Genomic DNA, 24,737 nt, shown 5'->3' with positions numbered 1-24,737 from the left:
TTAAACTTCACTACCCAGCTCGTTCCTTTCATGAACTTAAACGTCAATCCAACTGTGCCTTTGGCCACATCTCTGTATTTCTGTATTACAATGTTGTATAAATGTTGTGTTATAGTTGCCTCCTGTAACCCCTTCTGTTACGTCAAAAGCCAGACTTCTTATTTGGACATTTTCATGATTTGAAGAGAGACTATGCATGTAATATTTGTCAAAACTCCACAAGCTCTTTCGTTTTGGGTTGAAAGATGAACGAAAAATGGATTAAAGCCACCATCACATGTTACTTAAAGTTGATACTGTTTCCACTTAGGATGGTTATGTATTTCAAATTCAAGTGGGATATCATAGAGAGCCTTTGATTCTGAAGGAAATCCAGACGCCAGAAGGCATGCTAAAGTATCGGGATACTGAAGAATCCTTGCAGCTAGAATTGGAAACCATTCATCTACCTTATTTAACAAGCGCACTGCATGGGTAAGTGCATGTCCTTTAAGAACGTTGCTTAATTTATTTCTGAATGAGTTGACACTTCAGACAACTTGACATTTTAGAGTACACAAAAGGCAGCTTCCTGGAAATGGCAGCATCTGTGGGGAGAGAGAAGCAAAGTTGATGTCCTTGAGCTGATTGTGACTATTCATCTGAACTGAAGGGACGTAGAATTGTGAGTTTTCTGCCTTTCTGCTGTTGAAAGCAGGAAGGGGAGGAAAAAGAGAAGGGAAGGTCTGGGATATGGTGGAGGGCAAGAGAGATCAAATACTCGAGATAACATGGAGCAAAAGGCAATGGAGTAGTAATAGTTCTAGTAAATAAAAAAAGTATTAGACCAGAATGAGTATTAATGACAAAATAAGTGGCAGCTCTGTTTGAATTAAGCAGAAGTAAGAAACGCAGATATAGACTGAATCTTGGCAGAACAAAATCTCTGGCCTACGAGTAATTATTGCTGCTTTGTATGCCTTTGTTTTTGGTTGGGTATTCTCCTTGACTACCTGTGTTAGTCACCGGTGCTTCTCATTAAATCCTTCTTTTTGACCGGAGTGCATTTTTGCTGAGAATTTTTGAATGTCTGCTTAAAGTCTGTTAGTGCTCATTTACTGATTTGTCCCCTCGTCGATTTTCCCAGCCCATTTTAGGCAACGCTTTTTTCCTACCTCTATGATTACCCTTATTTAAGTTGTGGATAATGGTTTGATAACCAAGTTGCTCTCCTTTAAACTGAATTTCAAATTCTATCATTTTGTGATAGCTACCCCCAGAAGATATTTTGTTAAATTTTAAATTGTCCATTCCTGGGTAGATTGTGCAATATGCTGCTCTAAAGAAAATCCTGGTGAACTCTACAATGTAGTCTGTCATTTAACTCATGCCCATCTGATTTGACCAGTGAATATGAAATTAAAATCAGTATGATAACTCTAGTGCCCTTGTCACTTCACCTCTGGAATTCAGCTCTATTGTCCTTGTTTGAATCGAGGTTGTAATGAGAATAGTGAATAGATTATTACTGAGCACCTGCTCCTGGATGGTATTTTCAGAGTAGACTGATGGGCCACTTATTGGCTATGTTGGATTGGACCTGCATTTTTAAGTGAAGAACATACCTGGGCAATTTTCCACATGTCAGGTAGATGCCAGCAATGTAGCGACTTGGTTAGGGATGTGGCAGTCTTTTGTATATCAGTCTTAAGTGTTATTGTCCTTTTGCTGTGTTCAGTGTTTTGGCCATTTCTTGATGTTGCATGGAGTGAATGGAAATGACTGAAACTGGCACCTGTGATGCTGAGAACCTCCATAGGAGGCCACAGAGGGATCAGTGACTGGCTAGATTGTTGCAAATGTTTCAGCCTTATTTTTTGCACTGATATGCTGGGCTGCATTATCATAGAAGGTGGAGCCTCCTCCTTAAGTGAGTTTATTATTTGCCCATCACCATTTATTTGTCAGTTTTATCTGGTAAACGTATTTTCTGATCATCCTTTTAAATTGAGAACTAAATTTATTCTCTCCTAGACTTCAACAGCAGCATTCTGCCTATAGTGGAACATGTCGTCTTGCTAAGCGCTGGATCTCTGCTCAGTTACTCAGTAATTATATTAGTGAGGAGAGTATTGATCTACTAGCAGCCTACCTCTTCACACAACCTGCACCGTATTCACCTCCTGCGTAAGCATCGATTTTATATTGTTTTTGAGAGATTGGGAGAGGGAAGCTTGTGCTTTTACATTTTAAAATTCACTGGAATCATCATTAAGGTTTAAGTGGAGTTTGGTGGAGCCGTACATAGTGAAGAGGATTGCCAGAGGACGTAGGCTGGAAAATTAGGTAGAGAAATGACAGATGGAGTTTAATTCAGCCAAATGTGAACTGATTCATTTTGGAAGGTCTGATGCAGGAGGAAAGTATACAGTTTATGGCAGAACCCTTAGAAGCATTAACATGCACAGAGATTTAGGGCACAGGTCCACAGTTCATGCTGCAGCTACACATAACTTTAGTTAGGCCACATTTGAAATGTTGTGTACGGTTCTGGTTCTACCAGAAGGATATGGAGGCTTTGGAGGGGGTACAGAAAAGGCGAATCAGGATGTTGCCTGGTTGAGAAAGTATTACTTATGAGGAGAGAGTGAACAAACTTGGTTTGTTTTCACCTGAATGTCAGCGACTGCGGTTCAACCTGATAGAAAGTTTACAAAATTATGAGATGTGTGGATCAAATGGTTAGTTGGTGTCTTTTTCCCAGGATAGAAATGTCATTTACTACGGGACATAGTTTTAAGGTAAAAAGGGGAAAGTTTAAAGGAGATGTGTGAGGTAAGTTTTTTTACATGGAGGGTGATAAATGCCTGGAATGCAATGCCAGAGGAGGTGATAAGGTGGATGCTGAGATTACAGATTAGAGGTTATGGTTATGGGATAAGTGGTCAACAATTTCAGACTGAATTTCTTCATTCAAAAGGTTGTGAATCTTAGGGTAAAAAAAAATCCTAATAACTCTAAATTATTGCAGATATATTTTTTGAGAAATTGCATGCATCAAGAGATACTGGATTAAGGCAGGAATCTGAAATTGTGGAGGAGCATCGGTTGTCCATTGAAGGACAAGGGGGGCCCATGATGTAATTGTGCTCCTATTTCTTTTGGCTTTAATAACTGGACAATAATAATGTGACTAATCTCTGTGTATTTGAATAATTTGGATTTTCTTTTTGTCATTCTTCTGCACCTTCTATTGGTTTATAGATCTCCACAAACAGGCTTCATTCGGTTTCTGAACTTGTTATCTACGTTTGATTGGAAGAATAACCCACTAATTGTGAATCTCAATGGTGATATAAAAGGTGAGAACACATGACTGATAAAGTCATAAAGATGTACAGCACATAAATAGAGCCTTCTGTCCAATTAGTCCTTGCTGACCAGGTATCCTAAATAAATCTAGTCCCATTTGCCGGCATTTGGCCCATATCCTACTAAACTTTTTCTATTCCTATGCCTTTTAAATGTTGTAATTATACCAGCCTCCACCACTTCATCTGGCAGCTCATTCCCTACATGCACCACCTTCTGTGTGGAAAAGTTGCCCCATAGGTCCCTTTTAATCTTGCCCCTCTCACCTTAAACCTGTGTCCTCTAGTTTTGGACTCCCCCACTCCAGAGAAAAATCCTTCTCTATTTACCCTATCCATGCTCCTCATGGTTTTATAAACCACTATAAGGTCACCCCTTATAGAAGCTCCAAGGAAATTACCCCAAATCTATTCAACCTCTCGCTATAGCTCAAACCTATAGCTTGCTGTTTTTAATTATTTACAGTCTGAAGGTGAATCCAACAGATTGCATAAACTAGAATTGTACAATATAGAGTTAGATATGCAGCAAAAGCCTGTAAAGTAATCTCAGTTACAATTTCAAAGAATTGTGATCTGACCCAGATTAAGAAACCCCCAGTGGGAATTTTGTTTAACCACTTGATTGGGCAAAAGTAAGCTGCTATCACAATGAAATTATCTTTCCCTCTAATCCATTTGTATGGAGTGATATGCTCCCTGCATTTTATAAAGAAGTTGTATTTTAGGACTGGAGATGGGAGAGCCAGCATAGGTGAAGGCATTAATTTTCAAATTTTTTTCAAAATAAAACAGATTTTCCTGGTCCCCTTGTTTGATTGCTGTACAGTATGATTGCATAATGTAATGGTAAAATATCTCATACAAAGTGTTGTGAGCCTGTGTAATTGTTATGTTTTCTTTAGCAGTCTTAAATTTCTGTTTTTCACAATGTTTGGACTTGCCCAGCATACCTGTGTGGATTTTGTGATATGTTTTGTAATTCTTTGTGAATCCAGAAGGCATTGCCTTCTGTAGTTACATATGACCTTCATTTTAGGTATCCCTTGTTATTTAGTTCAGCAAAGTTTTTTGATAAGCTATACTGTTGTGTTCAAAGCAGTTACTGTTCTGTTCAAAGCACTAACTGTTCTGTCGAGGTTGGGTTGGTTTTGCTCCTTAACATTTATGATTATGACTTCTCCACTTAATGTATTTTGAAGTCTCAACTTGAAAATTTCCACACCCAAGCTTTTCTGAGATATAAAATTCTTTGTTCCTGTTCCATGAGTAAGTGTTTCTCAAGCAATGGCAGTGCAATGTCTGCTCTTTCTGAAAGTCCATTCTCAGCCTATTCCTAATGTAACTCAGTGACATGTTTGCTACAATCAGATGTTAGCTCTTTCGTAATGCTTTTCACTTGCGCCTTCAGCAAGGTTCGAAAAGTTAACAGGCATCTTTTGTCTCAGATATCATTTCAGTTGCTGCAGTCACATACCTCGCCAGCTGAAATCCTGAATTTGCATTTTTCTAGCATTTATTTACGATTTTTCTGTCATTTCTCTAAGCACAACATGTTAAGAAGATACGTTTATGACTCCTTTGATCCAGTTCCCTTTTAATAGTCTGACCACCCAGCTTTCTAACTCTTTTTTTTGCTAGCTTATTAGTCATGATTCTCATGATTCTGTTCCTGTCAAAAATGGCATCCTGTGTGACTAACTGGGACACCCATTTTCTTGCATCCTTCTCCAATTGTTAGAAACCTTTGCAGTTGTTGACCACACCATCGCCTTTTAATTCATCTCCTCTTCTCAAAGGTGTTCCCCTTCCCAGTTCCATTCTACCTATCCCGTCGCAGTCATGGGATCTTGTGGGATTTCTTTCATTCCTGCACTTTCAACTCAGGTGTTCCTGTAGAATCTATCTTTGGCTCTCCCATCTGCCATTTTAGTATTGTGTTAAGATTTGAGCACTGCTCTGTTTAGATCTGTCCAGCTTGTACATCAATACGCAATGTAACTACCTTGGAATAATACCACAGTCTGTAGTCATCCATTCTCAAATGTTGGATTGGCTTCACTGTGGAAAATAAGGGGTTATGGAGGTAGGTTTGGATACTCTTTAGAGGGTATGTGAAGAGTCGATGAGCTGAATGGCCTCTTGCTGCAGTGTAGGGATTCTATGGTTTCACTAAGGAAAGGAAAGTGAATTGTTGGTTACTTCAACATCAAGTATTTGGTCAGGCTGTGATTGGACTCTTTAACAGAGCATAAAGCAGTGAATGTTCAGGATAACAGATGAAGGCAAGTGCACATTGATCAGGGCTAGTTTACTGAGACCAAGTCATTGCACTCCTTGGTCACAATACCTACCTTATTCAGTTTCCCTGTAGAGCTTCTGATTACGGCAAACATAATCTGTAAATGTCACTTCCTTCTATGCAATATATATGTGTTCCTTTTGAGATGGAAACAGCAGATCCCATTGTGTCTGAGCATTACATAATTGGAATAGAAATTAAATAACACCAAGCACAATCCACCAATGAATCCACATGTCATTAATTCTTTTCTTGGTGATTTACAAATTGAAATGCTTTTAAAAAGAGGTTTTGTCTACAGTATGTTAAGTAGCATGATACCACACCTGGTATGATTTTTGTTTCTCTGTAATTAAAGAAAGTGAATTTGCTGAGATCAAGAATGACTTTGTTGCCACAAGGACCCAGCATCCAGTAATGTTTATCGCCACACCCAATAACAGAAAAAGTTCAATATGGACAAAAGGAAGACCATCTGCTCTGGTGAGCATTGTTACTGTTTTGTTTTGTCTTGGAAAGTTTCATGAATCGCATAGATTAACCATGCAGTTGTTTGGTGACTTATGGTGATTGTTTTAAAAACTGTATTTAATTTACACACAGTTTTATGGTATTGATTAATATTTTTTTTGGGTGTATTTATCATGTCCAATACTTGAAGCCATGTATCTAATAGACAAAAGCAGTCAGTTGACAATTCTTCATCTACTACTTTGGTTCAATCATTGCTCTTGTAGTGAAGGCAAATTAAGAGGAGGCACTTTCTTTGGTATTGGATCAGAAATATATCAGTGAAATGTTATAGAAAACGTAGGTTTAAAAAACAAATGGGAAAGGAGAAACAAAACCATGTAAGGCATTTGGTAAAACAAAGTATCCAGAATTCTGAGAAATATATTGAAACTAAATGATATCGCCTGTGGTTACGTTATTACCATGCCTGTTCAAGAATTTGAATGCAGTCTAAAATAATCATGAACTGAAGAGATGGTAACCAGTAAATGGGACTATAAAGCTCTTGGATTGATGCAGAATTCTTGTTGGCTTACTATTGTAATGGAGGAAACCTCATTTGTGCTAATCTGGTTTTACCATAATCGCAACAATATTTCCTAACTGCTTTCCTAACGGTTTGGCAACCACTCAATTGTAACAAATGACTACAACCAAGACAGTGAGGAGTGGGTGGTAAATGCCAGCTTTTCCAAATACATCCAAACTCTCAGAATGAATGAAATAAAAAATATTTAAATTGTGAGATTAAGGGAAGAAAAACTTGTGTGGGAGTTCTGCCCGTATCAATTTGATTATTCTGTTGAAATGAAGAGATGACTATTGCACAGTGGCGTATGACATTTTGTACCCTTGTTTAAAATGTGGTTCAGATTGAGATACAAAAGTTGATTATGCTTAAAAATTTTGTCTAAAAATATTAAACACAGATTTTGTTCAGTCTAATTTTGTCCCATGTAAGAAACAAGAAATAGATGTAGCAGTAGGCCATTCAGCCCTCGAACCTGATCAGTAAGTTCATGGCTGATCTGATTGTGACCTCTATTCCATTTTTCTTGACTCTCTCATGTCGATCTAACTTGGTCTTTAATTTGTTCAATGATCCAGCCCCTACTACCCTCTGGGGTCACCTTTAGATTAATAACTTTCTGAGGAACGAAAGTCTTTTTCATCTCACTCTTAAACGATAGACACTTTATTCTGAAACTGCAAACCCCTTGTTCTAGATTCACTCACAAAATCCTTTCAGCATCTCCCTTGTCAGGTCCTCTCAGAATTTTTTTTATAATTGAATAATTCTCATTCTTTTAAACGTCAGTAAGCAGTGGGCCCAAAGTGCTTATCCTTTCTTGTTGCAAACAGTAACTATCCTTCCTTCATACAACCATCCTTCATCCTGAGAATCTAACCAGTCTGTCTTCTCTGAACTGCCTCCACTGCAAGTATTATATCCCCCTGTAAGTATGGAAACCACGCATTGTAGTACATGTGAAGGTTCGCTAAGGGCTTGATTCAAATCCTTGGATCTCGTCTTTTTGGAATGAAGTAAGTAAAATGATAGATAATATTTTTCAGATTCTTCAGCGATTGGTAGAACTTGCAAGCGCATCTTTGCAAACACTAGAAAGACAACTGATGGATCCATTGGATAACCATGATCTCAAGGTAATGTTTAGATGATGCAACTGGTATATATGACTTTTGCAATATTGTTTAATTGATGTCTTGAATTGCAAAGCATAATAAATTTTAGAATCTGCTTTTGTGAATCATTTGCTTTTGTTTGTTTATGAATCTTGCTCTATAATTTGTGTGAATGGTACAATAAAATGAGGAAAATTTGAGAGCGCTGTAACATATGAGAAAAAACAAAATTCTGCAAACAAATATTAGGATGAGTGAGAATCTGAAAGAGACGAATGCATTAAAAATGTTAGCATATCATCAGTACTGAAATTGTTGAATGTGTTTTTTTATAATTTGTTCCTCTTGCTTTTAGCTTTCAAGTTGACCCAATAATGTCAGAGGTCATGAAACACCAGGTTTAGTCCAACAGTCCAATTTGAACACTCAACTTTTTGGAGCACTGCTCCTTCATCTGGTGAAGTGACTTTATGCTCTGAAAGCTTGTGATTTGAAATAAACCTGTTGGGCTATAATCTGGTGTTGTGACTTCTGACCTTGTCCACCCCAGTCCTACACCGGCCCTTCCATATTGTTGCAACCCTGGTAATGAATGTTCTGTTGGGAAACATAGATCCTGATAATAATACGATTTTAGTAGCTGCTTTCAGAGTTGTAAAAGTGCTGCATAAAGTGCATTAGTAGCTGGGAATTCTCCAGTTGTTTGAGTTTGGGGAAATTAAAGGGAGGTGTGCTTTAAAAAAATGTCCTTTCATCCATTGTATCATATAGATCTAACAATACTGCAAAGGCTAAAATTACCACTAAAAGAATTGTGTCTTCAGCTTTTTTCCTTTCGTCCTATTTTTGGTAGTTTTTTTATTCTGGTTTGCAATGGAGATAGGTGCCAACAACAGAGCTTCAATTCCCAGACCGCAGAGCGTGGTGACTCTCAGGTTAAACTCACCACCAATCGTGTCTCTGGACGAGAGTACAGGGCTATGATCCTTTAGGACTATGGTGATTTTATGTATCTCGTGATTTTGACCCCTAGTTCAAGATTTTTCAACCAATGGGAAAAATTGGTTTCCCATTTTCCCCCCCACCATCATCTACCTTCTCACATCTCTCAAGAATTTCATTTGCTTCAATGGGATTACCTTTCATTCTTAATTTTTGGAAACATTTCTTACAATCAGGAATTAGTCAAGTGAATCTTTTGTTTCACTTTGTCTAAGGCAAGTACAATATCTGCATCCTTCAGTAAACAGATTCTGATTGTTCACACCAGTGTAAGTGCATTTTCACTCCGACCCTTTGTAATAATGCTACTACCAAGGCTTACTTGTACTACTCCACAGGTCACAACATAAAATAAAAATACTTTCTTTATTCAGCAGGTAATTAATATTGTCTTCAACTTTTGAAAAAAAAACAAGAATTGCTTATCAAGTACAATTACATTTTCAACGAATATGCAATAATTGATTAATGTGGTATAATGGAAGTATAATACTTAGCCTTAAAATACCCAATTCATGCATGTACACAAGCACATGCACACTAATACACGCATAACCACACTTTGTCGCTTTCTCTTCAGGGAAAAAATAGAGATTTTACTACAGAGTTTGGATTTCTGAAAATAAAATATTTGGCCAATGGGTTATCCTTGAATAGATTGTCACGGGGGCAGTTAATCTGAAGGTCTAGCTATTGTGGTCAATTCACTCGAAAGCACCCTCAGATCTGTAATTGTTGATTGGCATGGGTGCACACTATGGTGTTGTAGCTTCACCAGGTTAGAGTCATAGAGATGTACAGCATGAAAACAGACCCTTCGGTCCAACCCACCCATGCTGACTAGTTATCCTAAATAAATCTAGTCCCATTTGCTAGCACTTGGTCCAGATCCCTCCACACCCTTCCTATCCATATACTCATCCAGATGCCTTTTAAATGCTGCAATTGTACCAACCTCCACTAGTTCCTCTGACACTTCATTCTATACACGTATAACCCTCTGCGTGAAAAAGCAGCCTCTTCGAGCCCTTTTTATATCTTTCCCCTTTCACCTTCAACCTATGCCCTCTAGTTCTAGCCTCCCCAACCCCAGGAAAAGACTTGGTCTATTTATCCTATTCATGTCCCTCATGATTTTATAAACCTCTATAAGGTCATTCCTCAGACTCTGACACTCCAGGGAAAACAGCCCCAGCTTATGCAGCCTCTCCCTATAATTGAAATCCTCCAACCATGATAACATCCTTGTAAATCTTTTCTGAACCCTTTCAAGTTTCCTAACATCCTTCTGATAGGAAGGAGACAAGAATTGCATGCAATATTCCAAAGGTGGCCTGAAGGACACTAGTTGTCCAAATGGGTTTTTCCAACAATCCTCAATGGTTTCTTGGTCATCAGTAGAATTCAAGTTCCACCATCTGTCAAGATGGATACTATTAGCTGAGTTTCTGGATTAACAGTCTAGTGATAATACCATTTGGCCATTGCCTCCATACGTTTGCTTCAATCTCTAGCATCCACGGTTTTTTTTCATATTATTATCGTAATGTACAGCTTGGTCCAGCTTTGACATATTTTTGTGCTTAAGCTGTTCTGTCTTTAAAACAAAAATTGTTTTAAAAGCTAACCAAAAAGCGTCAGGATGTTGACAGTGGCTAAGTTGATTGCAATTCTCAATGGGACACACCAGTTAGCAATCTATAGTAGTCTACTTACTCGACATACTTTCACATGGAGTCAGTTAGATCAATTGGCTGGACACTGGTTTGCTTTGCAGAGAGAGGCCAACAACATGGGTTCAGTTCCCACACCAGCTGAGACTACTGTGAAGGACTGTCCTTTTCAACCTCTTCCCCTCTCCTGAGGTGTGATGTTCTGGTTAAAACACCACCAATTGTCTCTCTCGAATGAGAGAGCAGTCTTATGGTCTGGTAAGACTATGGCGACTTTATCTTTTTACCACACCTTCATAGTTTCCTTTTGTGTAAATTTAAGACTGTGGTTTCAGATTGGAAAACTCATTCCTTCTCAATGGGGAATTTTATCATATTCTGTTCATATTTCGCAACAGACTCCATACGTCAAAATTATTAACTAAATCCCTTCTAATTGCACAATATTAAATCAAGGACAGTCTGTTCCTTCATTGGTTCCTCACCTTTTTGTGCACACTTCCAAGAATTCCAAGAAGGGGTGACACGTTGGTTGAATAGTTAGCACTGCTGCCACTCAGCACCAAGGACCTGGGTTTGATTCCAACCTTAGGCAACTGTCTTTCTGGAGTTTGCAAGTTTTCCCTGTGTCTGCATGGTTTTCTGCAGGTTTCCTCCCCCAGTCCAAAGATATGCAGATTAGATGGACTGGCCATGCTAAATTGCCCATAGTGGTGTTCAGGGATGTGTAGGTTAGGTGCATTAGGAAATGCAGGATTACAGGGGAAAGGGTAGGAAGAATGTGTCTGGGTGGGAAGCTCTTTGGAGCGTTGGTGTGGCCTGTTTCCATATGTAGGGATTCTACGATTAATTCATCTGCCCTGGAATTATAGTTAATGTGGTTTGCGCAGTCTGTATACAATTAGAGTCATTCGTGATTACTGTAACATCCTCATACTCAATGATGGAGGAGCGCAGCACATCAATGCAAAACATAAGGCTGATGCATTCGCAACAATCTTTAGTTAGAAATGCCAAGTGGATGATCCATCTCTGGCTCCTCTAGTGGTCCCCAGCATCACAGAAACCAATCTCTAGCCAATTCAATTCACTCCACGTGCTGGAGGCACTGGATACTGCAAAGGCAATGGGCCCTGATAACATTCTGACAATAGTACTGAAGACGTGTGCTCCAGAACTTGCTGCTGCCTTAGGCCAGCTTTTCCAGTAGAGTTATAAGACTAGCGTCTACCCAACAATGTTGAAAATTGCCTAGGTATTTCCTATACTCAAAAAGCAGGACAAATCCAAGCCAGCCAATAACCATCCAATTGGTCTACTGTCCATCATCAGTAAAGTGATAGAAGGGATCATGAACAGTGCTATCAAGCAGCACTTGCTCAGCATGAACCTACTTAGTGATGCCCAGTTTGGGTTTCGCCAGGGTCACTCAGCTCCTGGTTTTATTACAACCTTGGTTCAAACATGGACAAAAGAGCTGAATTCCAGATGCTCCACAACTGTACTTGCAGATGCTCCACAACTTCTGCTGCTGCTCCAGATCTTAAATGCAGATTTCAAGTAGCTTGAGACCTTTTCTGCACAAGTGGGTGCCCCGCATAAACCCCTGGTTACCATGTCAGAATGATATATAGGCACTGAGGAGGGTACAGAGAATTTTTACAGGGATTATCCCAGAAATGTGTGGGTACACATACCAGGAAAACATTGGCTGGCTGGATCTCCATTCTCTTGAAAAATGAATGTAGAGGTGACCTTAAATTATGAAAAGTTTTAATAGAGAGGATGCAGAGAAACCATACCCTCTTGACTAGAAGCCAACATTACAAGATAGTCACCAAATAATCCAACAGGGAATTTACCTGGAACATCTTTACCCTGTATAGCAGTGCCAATATGAACTTTGTGATCACAGGATGTGGTTAAAGAGAACAGCATACATGCGATAACACAAGTTAGACATGCATGTGAGGGAGAATGGAGAACCAAATGTCTTGTTTTGTATCATATAATCCTCTGTTACCTCCTGTAAAGAGATCACTTCCTATCATTGCTTACTTCAAGCCATAGCTTTGTTGTTAGCACCTTTTGCATTTTCACATAGCAGCATGTTGCTTTATGATGCAGTAGTATCATGCCTTTACTATGATAGCTAGATGGAATGTCTGTGTTTTAAATGCTTGTGTTTCAATTTTATGGTTTAAGCTGTTTTTAGTTGTCTGTCATGACTGTGCAATCACTTTTTAATTCATTTGTGGGATGTGGGTGTTGCTGACTGGCTATTATTTATTGCCTGTTCCTAATTGCCCTTGAGAAGGTGGTGGTGAGTTGCCTTCTTGAACCACTGCAGTCCAACTTCTGTGGGTTGATCCACAATGCCATTAGGGAGGGAATTCCAGCATTTTGACCCAGTGACAGTGAAGGAATTGCAATAAATTTCCAAACAGGATGGCGAGTGGCTTGGAGAGGAACCTCCCATGTATCTGCTGCCCTTGTCCTTCTAGATGGAAGTGGTTGTGGGTTTGGAAGGTGTTGTCTGAGCATCTCTGGTAAATTTCTGCAATGCATCTTGTAGATAGTACATACTGCTGCAATGGATCATCAGTGGTGGAGGGTGTGGATGTAGTGCCAATCAAGTGGGTTGCTTTGTCCTGGTTGGTGTCATGTTTCTTGAGTGTTGTTGGGGCTGCAGTCATCCAGCCAAGTAGAGTTTTTCATCACACTCTTGACTTGTGCCTTGTAGATGGTGGACCAGCTTTGAGGAGTCAGGAGGTGGGTTACTTGCCACGGTATTCCTAGCTTCTGACCTGCTCTTGAAGTCATTGTGTTTATGTGGTGAGTCTAGTTGAGTTTCTGGTCAGCGATAACTCCCAGCATGTTGATAGTGGGGGATTCAGTGATGGTAACACCATCGAATGCCAAGAGGTGGTGTTAGTTGTCTCTTATTTGTGATTGTCATAGCCTGTGTTATGAACCAGGCCAGATCCCTTCAAAACATTTCAAGGAAGTAGCCTGGATGCTAAGTTTGCTAGTTGTTTTAAATGGGTGTAAAGTGGATATTCCTGGGGTGATGCAGCCGGCCCAACCACTTAGTTTTAAGCAAAATAATTTATTTGCAAGATTACCTAATGAAAACACAAACAAAAGAGAACAGAATATAGAATAACTTAACCTATGCAAAAACCCAACAGATTATCCTGACTTAATGTTATTCCAAATATTTGCAACAATCCCATAAACACCCCTTGGCAAAAAGGTAAAATCAACACAGGATCTTACAGGGCAGATGTCAGAGAGAGGAGGAATCAGCATGGACCTGCTTCTTTGGGTCCTGCAACTTCACAATTGACTGCTTGCTAAAACCAAACCAAACCAAACCAAAACAGAAAAACTGAGCTAGGAGAACTGGCTGCAGTCATTGTACAAGTATTTTTTTAAACTTGGAAGTTTTTTGCTTGAGGCAGTATCTGTTAGCTATAATTAAATTGGCCCTAAAACCGTTCAAAGCTAGACCTCCCGGAGTTTCTGTGTTTACGATCTCTCTGGAAAAACCAAAGGCAACGCAACCTTGCTAAAGGAGCAGCATCTTCACACCTTCCCCCTTTTTTAAAAAAAACTAAATGGACCATCAATGTCCAAAGATGGCTTCCTTTTAAAACCTCTTAATCTTAAATCGTTAGTACACTCCAACTCCCTTTATATATTACATTGTGTCAGTTTGTTTTGCCCCTGCCACCAAACACTTCCATTTCTCATTCAAGTCTTAACAATGCATCAGCAATCACATTTTCTTGTCCTGCCACATGCACAAATTTCATAGCTAATAGCTGTAACAACAAGCTCCATCTAAACAGTCTAGAATTTTTGTCCTTAAATTTCTCCACAAACTTCAGTGGGTTATGACCAATGTGTATGATTGTCTCAGATACGTTACTAATAAAATAAATATTGAAATGTTGTGATGCCAATACCAAGCCGAAAGTCTCTTTCTCAACTGTCGAATATTTCTGCTGATGAATGTTCAGATTCCTGGAGAAATACCCGATAGGTCTTTGTCGTCTTGTTGTTCTCCTGTAAGAACACAGCACTGATGTCCACATCACTTGCTTCGATAGCCACCTTGAATAGCTTTGCATAATTAGCCGTGTCTAACACTGGGGTAGTGGTTAACACAGCTTTCAGGCTGTCAGATGCCTTCTGACAGTCTGCTGTCCATTGAAACTTCTTGCCTTTCTTGAGGAATTCAGTGAGTGGAGCAACAACACTGCTAAAATTTAGTACAAATTTTTGATAAAATCCACTCAATCCCAGGAATCGTAGGATTGACCTTTTTGTCGATGGTATGGGAAACTTCCCAGTTACCTTTGTTTTGCATTCCCTGGATCCATTTGACCATGCCCAATAACGTGGCCCAGGAAGGTGATTTGGGCTTTGGCAAATTCATTTTTAGCCAGGTTTATCGCCAAGCCTGCCTCCCAAAGTTGATTGAACAATTCCAGTAAATGTTGCAAATATTCCTTCCATGTGTGATTAAAAAAACTCACCAGGTGATCAATATAAACTACACAATTGGGTAATCCAGAAATGACCTGATTGGTTAATCTTTGAAATGTTGCTGATGCATTTTTCATACCAAATGGCATGATTTTAAACTGATACAGTCCATTTGGCGTTACAAAAGTAGAATTCTCTTCGCTATTTCAGACAGTTATACCTGGCAGTACCCTCTAAGCAAGTCCAACTTAGAAATATAAGTTGCTTGTCCCACCTTTCACCGCAGTCTTCCAAATATGGAATTGGATATGCACGTGTCTTTGTAACTGCATTGACTTTGTGATAGTCCACACATAACCACTGTGTAGCATCTGGCTTTGGGTGCATTACTATGGGTGCGATCCAGTCACTGTAACTCACTTTGATTAAGCCATCTTGGAGCATGCATTTAATCTTCTTCTGAACCTGTGCCAACTTTAAAGGGTAATGCCGAATTGTTGCTTAATTGGAACAGCTTTTCCTATATCTACATCATGCATAATTAGGTTACTACTACTGAGCTTATTTCCCCATGTGTTAGTAATAACATTTTCATGTCATTTAGACTTTCCCCTGGAAGGTAACTCAATGATTTCTCTCAATTTTTGACAACTCCCTCGTTGTCCAATTTAATTTGAGGAATGTCCAATTCAGAATCCTCTGAACTTGGTTCTTCCCTCTGTGTTATAATCATTAACACGTTACCTTCTTGCTTTCCTTGCCTTTCAAAATACCTTTTGAGCATATTCACATGACATACTCTCTGAGGTTTCTTTCTGTGTGGAGTTCTTATCAAATAGTTCACCTCACTCAATTTTTCTTTTGAATTGAGAAGGTCCACTAAACTTGCTTTTAAAGGTTCACCTGCCACGGGAAGTAACATTAGCACCTTAATGCTGATAGCAAAATTGCGAGTTTTTGATTTCTTGTCTGCTTTGTTTCATTGTATGCTGTGTTACTTTTAAATGCTGTCTAGCCAGCTCCCCCACTCTATTTAATCGTTCACTAAAATTTGACACATAGTCCAAATATGTGGCCTCTGAATTCTAATTGCCAATTTCTCCTTTACCATTTTTAGTGGTCCTGTCACTTCAAGCCCAAAAATGAAGTCAAATGGATTGAATTTGATTGATTCATTTGTTGCACCTCTGATTGCAAGAAGTACAAACGGAATTCTCTTATCCCAATCACCTAGATAGTTTTGACTATAAGCCCTCAATGTGGTCTTTAATGTCTGATGCCACCTTTATAGCGCTCCCCGTGATTCTGAATGGTACGCAGTAGATTTGAATTCTTTTATTCCTGAGCTGTCCATAATTTCCTTGAATAACTTTAATGTGAAGTTTGACTCTTGATCTGGTTGTATCTCTGTGGGTAGTCCATATCTAGTGAAAAAATTGAGTAATTCTGCTACAATCCTTTTAGCTGTGATATTGCAAATTGGAATGGCTTCTGGAAATCTGGTGGTCACATGCATTATTGTTAACAAATACTGATTTCCACTTTTTGTTTTAGATAGGTGTCCTATGCAATCAATTAAGACTTTTGTAAAAGGTTCCTCAAATGTATTAATAGATATTAAAGGCTATTTGATTACTGCTTATGGTTTTCCAATTACCTGACATGTATGACATGTCTGACAAAATTCAACTACATCCTTTGTGTAGTCCAGGCCAATAAAAATGTTTTCGTATTTTAGCTTGGGTTTTTCTTACTCCTAAATGACCCCTTACTGGAAGTTCAAGTGCCACTCGCAACATCTCCTTCCTATAACCCACTGTCATTGCGACTTTCTCATCTGATTGAGTATTTGATGGTCTCCATTTCCTCATTAAGACATCATTTCTAAGATAGTAGCGTTCAGGGATATATTTGGGGTTTTGTTTTGTCCTGTATGCCTTTTGATACAATCACTTTAAGTTTTCATCTTTCTACTGCAAGTCAGTTATTTTATCTGAGCTAAATATGTCTGCTTTGTCATCTGTCTACTCCTTGTTTGTGTCAACCATCTGACCAAACAGGGTCTCTGTTAACTCCACTTCAACTTTCTTATTTTGCTCTTTGATCACTCCTGTTTCAACTGGTGACTTGGTGACCTCATTACCACACAGTCAGGAAAAATCTCAGGATATGTGTCCTGCAATTGTTCAGTTGCCCGAGTTTCCATTGGCTTTTAAAACACAGTAGGCAGCACTCCTACCTGTTAACCAGCTATATTATTACCAAGGACAAATTTTATTCCTGGAGCTGAGTGTTGGTCCAGTACTGCTACCCCGACTTCTCCATTTTTCACTGGACACTCTAATCTCACCCTACATAATTGGCTGCTTCTTGTCTCACCGTGAATTCCCATTACTAGCACCTTTTCTGGTAGTAGTTATTTAGAGATATATATCTTGTCTTTGATCACCAAAGATTAAGAAGATCCTGTATCTCTTAATATTGTAAGCACTTTACTTGCTGCTCCTGGACTATGAGAGTAAGTTTTACCTTTGAAGGTATATGGTTTAAGAAGATCTTCCTCCTTAACCAACCTCTGACCAGCTTGTACATTCTGATGCAGCTTTCTAGCCTCCACTGTGCTTTCCATTACCACTCCAACAAAATTCACTGGCTTATCCTGTTTTCCTAACCGACGAACACTGTGATTCCATTTGGCCCACTTTATTGCAGTGAAATCATCTGAGCTTTTTAACTTATTTTTCCCCTTGAAGACTTCCTTTTTACCCTGTAATAAGTTATCCCTATGATCTTCACTGAGATTTAACTTTCTCTTTCCATGTGAGGATTTCTCTTTTCACCAATTTCTATCTCTCTGGTTTGAAATTGATTTTGGAAGCCAAACTTTGATTTATGGACCAACTCTTAAAGAAGGTGCAAAACTCGACCTACTCTTGGGAAGTAAGGCAGGGCAGGTGACTGAGGTGGCAGTGGGGGAGCACTTTGGGGCCAGCGACCATAATTCTAATAGATTTAAAATAATGATGGAAAAGGCTAGACCAGATCTAAAAGTTGAAGTTATAAATTGGAGAAAGACCAATTTTGACAGTATTAGGCAAGAACTTTCGAAAGCTAATTGGAGGCAGATGTTAGCTGGTAAAGGGACGGCTGGAAAATGGGAAGCCTTCAGGATTGAGATAATGAGAATCCAGAGAAAATATATTCCTGTCAGGGTGAAAGGAAGGACTGGTAGGTATAGGGAATGTTGGATGACTAAAGAAATTGAGGGTTTGGTTAAGAAAAGGAAGGAAGCATATGTCAGGTATAGACCGATAGATCAAGTGATTCCTTAGAGTATAAAGGGAGTAGGAGTACACTTAAGAGGGAAATCAGGAGGGCAAAAAGGGGACATGAAATAGCTTTGGCAAGTAGAATTAAGGAGAATCCAAAGAGTTTTTACAAATACATTAAGGACAAAAGGGTAACTAGGGAGAGAATAGGGCCCCTCAAAGATCAGCAAGGTGGCCTTTGTGTGGAGCCGCAGAAAATGGGGGAGATACTAAATGAGTACTTTGCATCAGTATTTGCTGTGGAAAAGGACATGGAAGACATAGAAAGTAGGGAAATAGATGGTGAAACCTTGCAAAATATCCATATTACAGAGGAGGAAGTGCTGGATATCTTGAAATGAGTAAAGGTGGATAAATCCCCAGGACCTGATCAGGTGTACCTGAGAACTTTGTGGGAAGCTAGAGAAGTGATTGCTGGCCTCTTATTGAGATATTTGTATCATTGATAGTCACAGGTGAGGTGCCAGAAGACTGGAGGTTGGCTAACGTGGTGCCACTGTTTAAGAAGGGTGGTAAGGCCAAGCCAGGGAACTATAGACCAGTGAGCCTGACGTCGGTGCGCAATTGTTGGAGGGAATCCTGAGGGACAGGATGTACATGTATTTGGAAAGGCAAAGACTGATTAGGGATGGTCAATATGGCTTTGTGTGTGGGAAATCATGTCTCTCACACTTGGTTGAGTTTTTTGAAGAAGTAACAAAGAGGGTTGATGAGGGCAGAGCGGTAGATGTGATCTATATGGACTTCAGTAAGGCGTTTGACAAGGTTCCCCATGGGAGACTGATTAGCAAGGTTAGATCTCATGGAATACAGGGAGAACTAGCCATTTGGATACAGACCTGGCTCAAAGGTGGAAGACAGAGAGAGTGGTGGTGGAGGGTTGTTGTTCAGACTGGAGGCCAGTGATCAGTGGCGTGCCATGAGGATTGGTGCTGGGCCTTCTACTTTTTGTCATTTACATAAATGATTTGGATGTGAGCACAAGAGGTACAGTTAGTAAGTTTGCAGATGACTCCAAAATTGGAGGTGTAGTGGACAGTGAAGAGGGTTACCTCAGATTACAATAGGATCTTGATCAGATGGGCCAATGGGCTGAGAAGTGGCAAGTGGAGTTTAATTCAGATAAATGCGAGGTGCTGCATTTTGGGAAAGCAAATCTTAGCAGGACTTATACACTTAATGGTAAGGTCCTCAGGAGTGTTGCTGAACAAAGAGACCTTGGAGTGCAGGTTCATAGCTCCTTGAAAGTGGAGTCGCAGATAGATAGGATAGTGAAGAAGGCATTTTGTTGGTCAGAGTATTGAGTACAGGAGTTGGGAGGTCATGTTGTGGCTGTACAGGACATTGGTTAGGCCACTGTTGGAATATTGCATGCAATTCTGGTCTCCTTCCTATCAGAAAATTGTTGTGAAACTTGAAAGGGTTCAGAAAAGATTTCCATGGATGTTGCCAGGGTTGGAGGATTTGAGCTATAGGGAGAGGCTGAACAGTCTGGGGCTGTTTTCCCTGGAACGTCGGAGGCTGAGGGTTGACCTTATAGAGGTTTACAAAATTATGAGGAGCATGGATAGGGTAAATAGGCCAAGTCTTTTCCCTGGGGCTGGGGAGTCCAGAACTAGAGGGCATAGGTTTAGGGTGCGAGGGGAAAGATATAAAAGAGACCTACAGGGCAGCATGTATGGAATCAGCTGCCAGAGGAAGTGGTTGAGGCTGGTACAATTGCAACATTTAAGAGGCATTTGGATGAGTATATGAATAGGAAGGGTTTGGAGGGACATGGGCCATGTGCTGGCAGGTGGGACTAGATTGGGTTGGGATATCTGGTTAGCATGGACGGGTTGGACCGAAGGGTGTGTTTCCATGCTGTCCATCTCTACGATTCTATGACTCTATTAGCCATTTCCAATACTAATCTTGCCATTTTAACTTTCTGTTCTTCCACATGAGGTCTTACTACTTCAGGAATATTTGAATTCCTGTCTAAGATGTATCATCTTAAGTTCAAATTCTTTCTCTTATTTTTCACGTTCTTTCGCTCTCTCTTGCCCACGCGCTCTCTCTCCTATTTCTCTCTTGCGTGCGCAAGAAGTGTGCGCTCTCTCTCTTGCACCCGCTCTTCCTCTCTCTCTCGCACGGGTGCGCTCTCGCGTGTGCGCTGTCTCGCTCTCTCGCTCTCGTGTGCGCTCTCTCTCTCTCTCTCGCATGAGTGTGCTTGCTCTCTCTCTCATACATGCGCTCTCTCTGGTGCTCGCGCTCTCGTGCTTGCGCTCTCTCTCGCGCTCTCTCTCTCTCTCGCGCGCTCTCTCTCTCTCTCTCTCGCTCTCTCTCTCTCTCTCTCGCGCTCTCTCTCTCTCTCGCGCTCGCTCTCTCTCGCGCGCTCGCTCTCTCTCGCGCTCTTTCCGCATGGTTTCGCGCGCTCTCTCTCCTTGTCTCTGCTTTCTCTCTTGCTCTCTCTCCGCGCGCGCATGCTCTCTCTCTCTGTGCGCGCTCTCTCTGATGGCATTTCCAGCAAATTAAAATGCTGAGCTATTGTTGTGAATATCTTTCCTTTCCTTGCAGACAGAGACAGCTCCAACCCCAGCTTACCCTCATTCAGTTTTTGTAAGTTCTTCAACCCTGAGAAAACTCTTAGTGACTGAGAAAGCCATTGCTATCACAAGCGCTGTTTAAACCAACTGAAATCAACACCCAGAACAAAAGGCACTAACACATTTCTGTCTCAGCTTTTGTGTTCAACAGCCCTCATCCCAGTTTGGAACTATAGAACAAATCCTGCAAAGAGTCCCCAATCTGTCATGTACCAGGCTAGACTCCCTCATAACGTTTCAGGGAAGTAGCCAGGACGATAACTTTGCTAGTTGTTTTAAACAGGTGCAGAATGGATATTCCAGGAGTGATGCAGCTAGCCCAACCACTCAGTTTTAAACAAGAGTATTTTTTTGCAGATTACTGAATGAAACATGAACAAAAAAGAACAGAATACTGAATAACTTAACCTATCCGAAAAGCCAACAGATATTCCAACTTAATGATGCTATTCCAAATGCTTACAACAATTCCCATAAATACCCCTTGGCAAAAAGGTAAAATCAAACACAGGGGCTTGCAGGAGAGATGGTCCGATTCCCTACCGTATGGAAGCAGGCCATTTGGTCCAACAAAGAGTAACCCACCCAGCTCCATTCCCCCTACCCTCTACTTACCCCTGACTAATGCACCTAACACTGGGCAATTTAGCATAGCCCATTCACCTAACCTGCACATCTTTGGATTGTGGGAGGAAACCGGAGCACCCGGAGGAAACTCTCGCAGTCAATGGTAGAATGTGCAAACTCCTCACACAGTCGCCCAAGGTGGGAATTGAACCTGGGTCCCGGCGCTGTGACGCAGCAGTGCTAACCCCTGAGCCACTGTGCTACCCAAGAGGAAGGATCAGCATGGCCCTGCTTCTTTGGGTCCAGCAGCTTCACAATTGACTGCTTACTAAAACCGAACCAAGCTAAAACAGAAAAGCTGAGCTGGGAGAACTGCCCACTCACCTTTCATTGTCCAAGTTTTTTTATACTTGAAAGCCTTTGTCTGAGGCACAATTTGTTAGCTATAATCAAATTGGCTCGAAAGCACTTCAAACCTAGACGGAGTCTCTGTGTTTACGACCCCACTGACAAAACCCAAGGACAGCACAACTTTGCTAAAGGGACGGCATCATCACACCTGGTATTTGTGTGGCATGAATGGCTGAATTATTATCACTGAAAGCAATTATCGGTGAACATCCCCAATGTCTGACCTTATGATGGAGGGAAAGTCATTGATGAGGCAGCTGAAGATGATTGGGCCTAGGACCCTACCCTGAGGAGCTCCTGCAGAGTTGTCCTGGAGCTGAGTTGCCTGATCTCCACCAACCATGACACCTTCCTATGTGTCAGATGTGACTCCAAGTTTGCTCCCTGACACACATTGATTCTAGTTTTGCTTGGACTCCTTGATGCCACACTCGGTTGAATGCAGCCTTGATGTCAAGGGCTGTCACTGTTGCCTCACCTCCTGGAATTCAGCTGTTTTGATCATGTTTGGACTAAGGCTGTAATGAGATCGGAAGTTGAGTAGCCCTGACGGATCCCAAACTGTACATCACTGAGCAGGTTATTCCTGAGCAGGTGCCGCTTGATAGCCCTGGTCAGGACACCTTCTATCGCTTTACTGATGATCGAGAGTAGACTAATGGGATGGTAACCTGTCCGGTTGGATTTGTATGTGCAGGACATACTTGGGCAGTTTTTCACACTGTCGAGTAGACACTAGTGTTGTAACTGTATTGGAACAGCTTGGCTAGGAGAATGGCAAGTTCGGGAGCACAAGTCTTCAGTACTATTGCCGGAATATTGTCAGGACCCATAGCCTTTGCAGAATTAAGTACCACTAGCCGTTTCTTGATATCATGTGGAGTGGGTTGAATTGGCTGAAGACTGTAATACTGGGGACTGCTGGAAGCAGAGATGGATCCTCCACTTGGCAGTTCTGGCTTTGGTCCTGAAGTTAATCTTTCTTTGAAGTTATCAGTACCATCCGTCAAAACAGGCTTTTCAAGAGTGTGTTTTAAGCCAGTTCTATGTTATTGTTTTATTTTTGTTAGAAATTAAATTAATGTAAAAACATACTGAGGTTCTTAATGTTTCACTTTGCTTCTGTGACCAGCTGACAAGGTTCCAACTTATGCAATAGTTTTAATTTTATAAATATTGCAAATCAACTTATATAGCAACGCATTCTGTGCTCGTTTTCTCTTAGGCTTAACTTTAAAGATGGGCTCTTGGATAAATGCAGGGTAAAGGGTGTTTTATTCCTCTGAAATCTTTAGTGCATCATTGATTCACAAAAGTCATGTGGTTATGGTACATTCTAGTTCAGATGATGTGCTTCATTCTTGCACATCCACCCACCTATTCCTGTTGGCTGTTGTGCTCAGTTCAAACTAACCCTTCCAAAAATTGAACAATAAGAACCCATATCTACATTCTGTACATTTTTAAAAGAATGATACAACTTGATTGTTGTGAGAACATAATGGATCACCTCGGATCAAATGTCTTTCATAAAGTAAGGAGCTTGACCCAAAATTAGTGGAATGTTTTTGAAGGACTTTATATATAACTGTCTTGCAAAGTGCAATTTATTCCATGTTTATTCTGTTAGATTTGACAGTGCCCTAAGATGGGGTTAATCTGTTCTGACTTGCATGTAATGCTGTCACGTTCAGACATATCGCTTTTGACATCTACTCCCCCTTCAATTTCTGTCAGTTTGTTTCATTGATGTGTATCCAGTGTTAAAATTAGAACAGCAGTGGGTAATTTAGCTTCTTGGTTTTGTTCTATTTTTCAGTAAAATCATAGTTAATTTATAGCTTACAATGCTCTTCAATACACTTGGTTAACTAATCTTGCAATCTCAGATTTAAAATTAACAATTGAGTTAGCATCAATTGCCATTTGTGGAAGAATTCCAAACTTCTGCTCTTTCCTCATTCCTCTTTGTCTAAATTGTAGGGAATACAGCCCTAGTTTGTAAACGCTCCTTGTAATTTAGTTCTTGGAGTTGGGTATCCTTTTGGCAAATGTATAGTGAATTTTCTCCAAGGTCAGTAGATTTTTCCTAAGCTGTCATTGATTAGCGGAGCAGACTCAATTGGCCAAATGTCTACTTGTGTTCCTACATCTTAGTCTATTAGAATTTGACATTTAGATTCTCTGTATCCTGTACTCGGGATCTTTTTCTGAAGTACTGTGTGAACTGGGAACTGTACTCGGAAGCTTAGGGTCCAATCTGGCTTTACGCATAGAGTGTCTGTGGCATCCCCTCTTTGGAAAGTTCCCAGATGAAATTCCGAGCCTGCTACAAGAATCAAGGGGAAGGGAACAAAAAGAAAAGCCAATTATGTGGAAGGCTAGATGTAGTAAATGTTAAAGGGATTGTGGTGTATAAGGCAAGAGAGGATTTCTGTCTTCCTTTCCAGACTCCAGCTTATTGGTCTTGGAGGCAATTCAATGTACATTTATCAAAAGGATACCAAACTCCAAGGATTAAATTACATGGAGCGCTGACACAAACTAGGGTCAGAAATCACACGCCACCAGGTTATAATCCAACTGGGTTTATTTGAAATCACAAGCATTCGGAGCATTGCCACTTCATCAGGTGATTTCTGACTTGGTCCACCCCAGTCCAACACTGGAACCTCCACATCACAAACTAGGTGGGATGTTCCCTGCAATTTAAGTGAAGAATGATTTGAGTTAGGAAAGTGCAGGAGAAGCTCCTGAGGAAGGGTCGCCAGATGCGAAGCGTAAACTCTAAGTTCTCTTCACTGATGCTGCCAGACCCGCTGAGCTTTCCCAGCAATTTTTGTTTCTGTCACTTAGTGTACATG

General features: G+C 40.4%; 1 protein-coding gene across 1 annotated transcript in view; it reads left to right on the top strand.

The window, feature by feature from the left end:
• The window catches only part of nol6 (nucleolar protein 6 (RNA-associated)), a 124,750-nt gene that overhangs the window by 86,628 nt on the left and 13,385 nt on the right, over positions 1–24,737 (top strand). Inside the window, exons 19-23 of the mRNA XM_060855379.1 lie at positions 311–474; positions 2,014–2,166; positions 3,244–3,341; positions 6,011–6,135; positions 7,741–7,830. Coding sequence (XP_060711362.1) covers positions 311–474; positions 2,014–2,166; positions 3,244–3,341; positions 6,011–6,135; positions 7,741–7,830 — 630 coding nt within the window. The remainder of the gene's footprint in view (positions 1–310; positions 475–2,013; positions 2,167–3,243; positions 3,342–6,010; positions 6,136–7,740; positions 7,831–24,737) is intronic.

The sequence above is a fragment of the Hemiscyllium ocellatum genome, chromosome 1, assembly GCF_020745735.1.
Source record: "Hemiscyllium ocellatum isolate sHemOce1 chromosome 1, sHemOce1.pat.X.cur, whole genome shotgun sequence".
Lineage (NCBI taxonomy): Eukaryota > Metazoa > Chordata > Chondrichthyes > Orectolobiformes > Hemiscylliidae > Hemiscyllium > Hemiscyllium ocellatum.
Note: the sequence above shows the minus strand (reverse complement) of the source record. Positions and strands in the feature narration are given on the sequence as shown.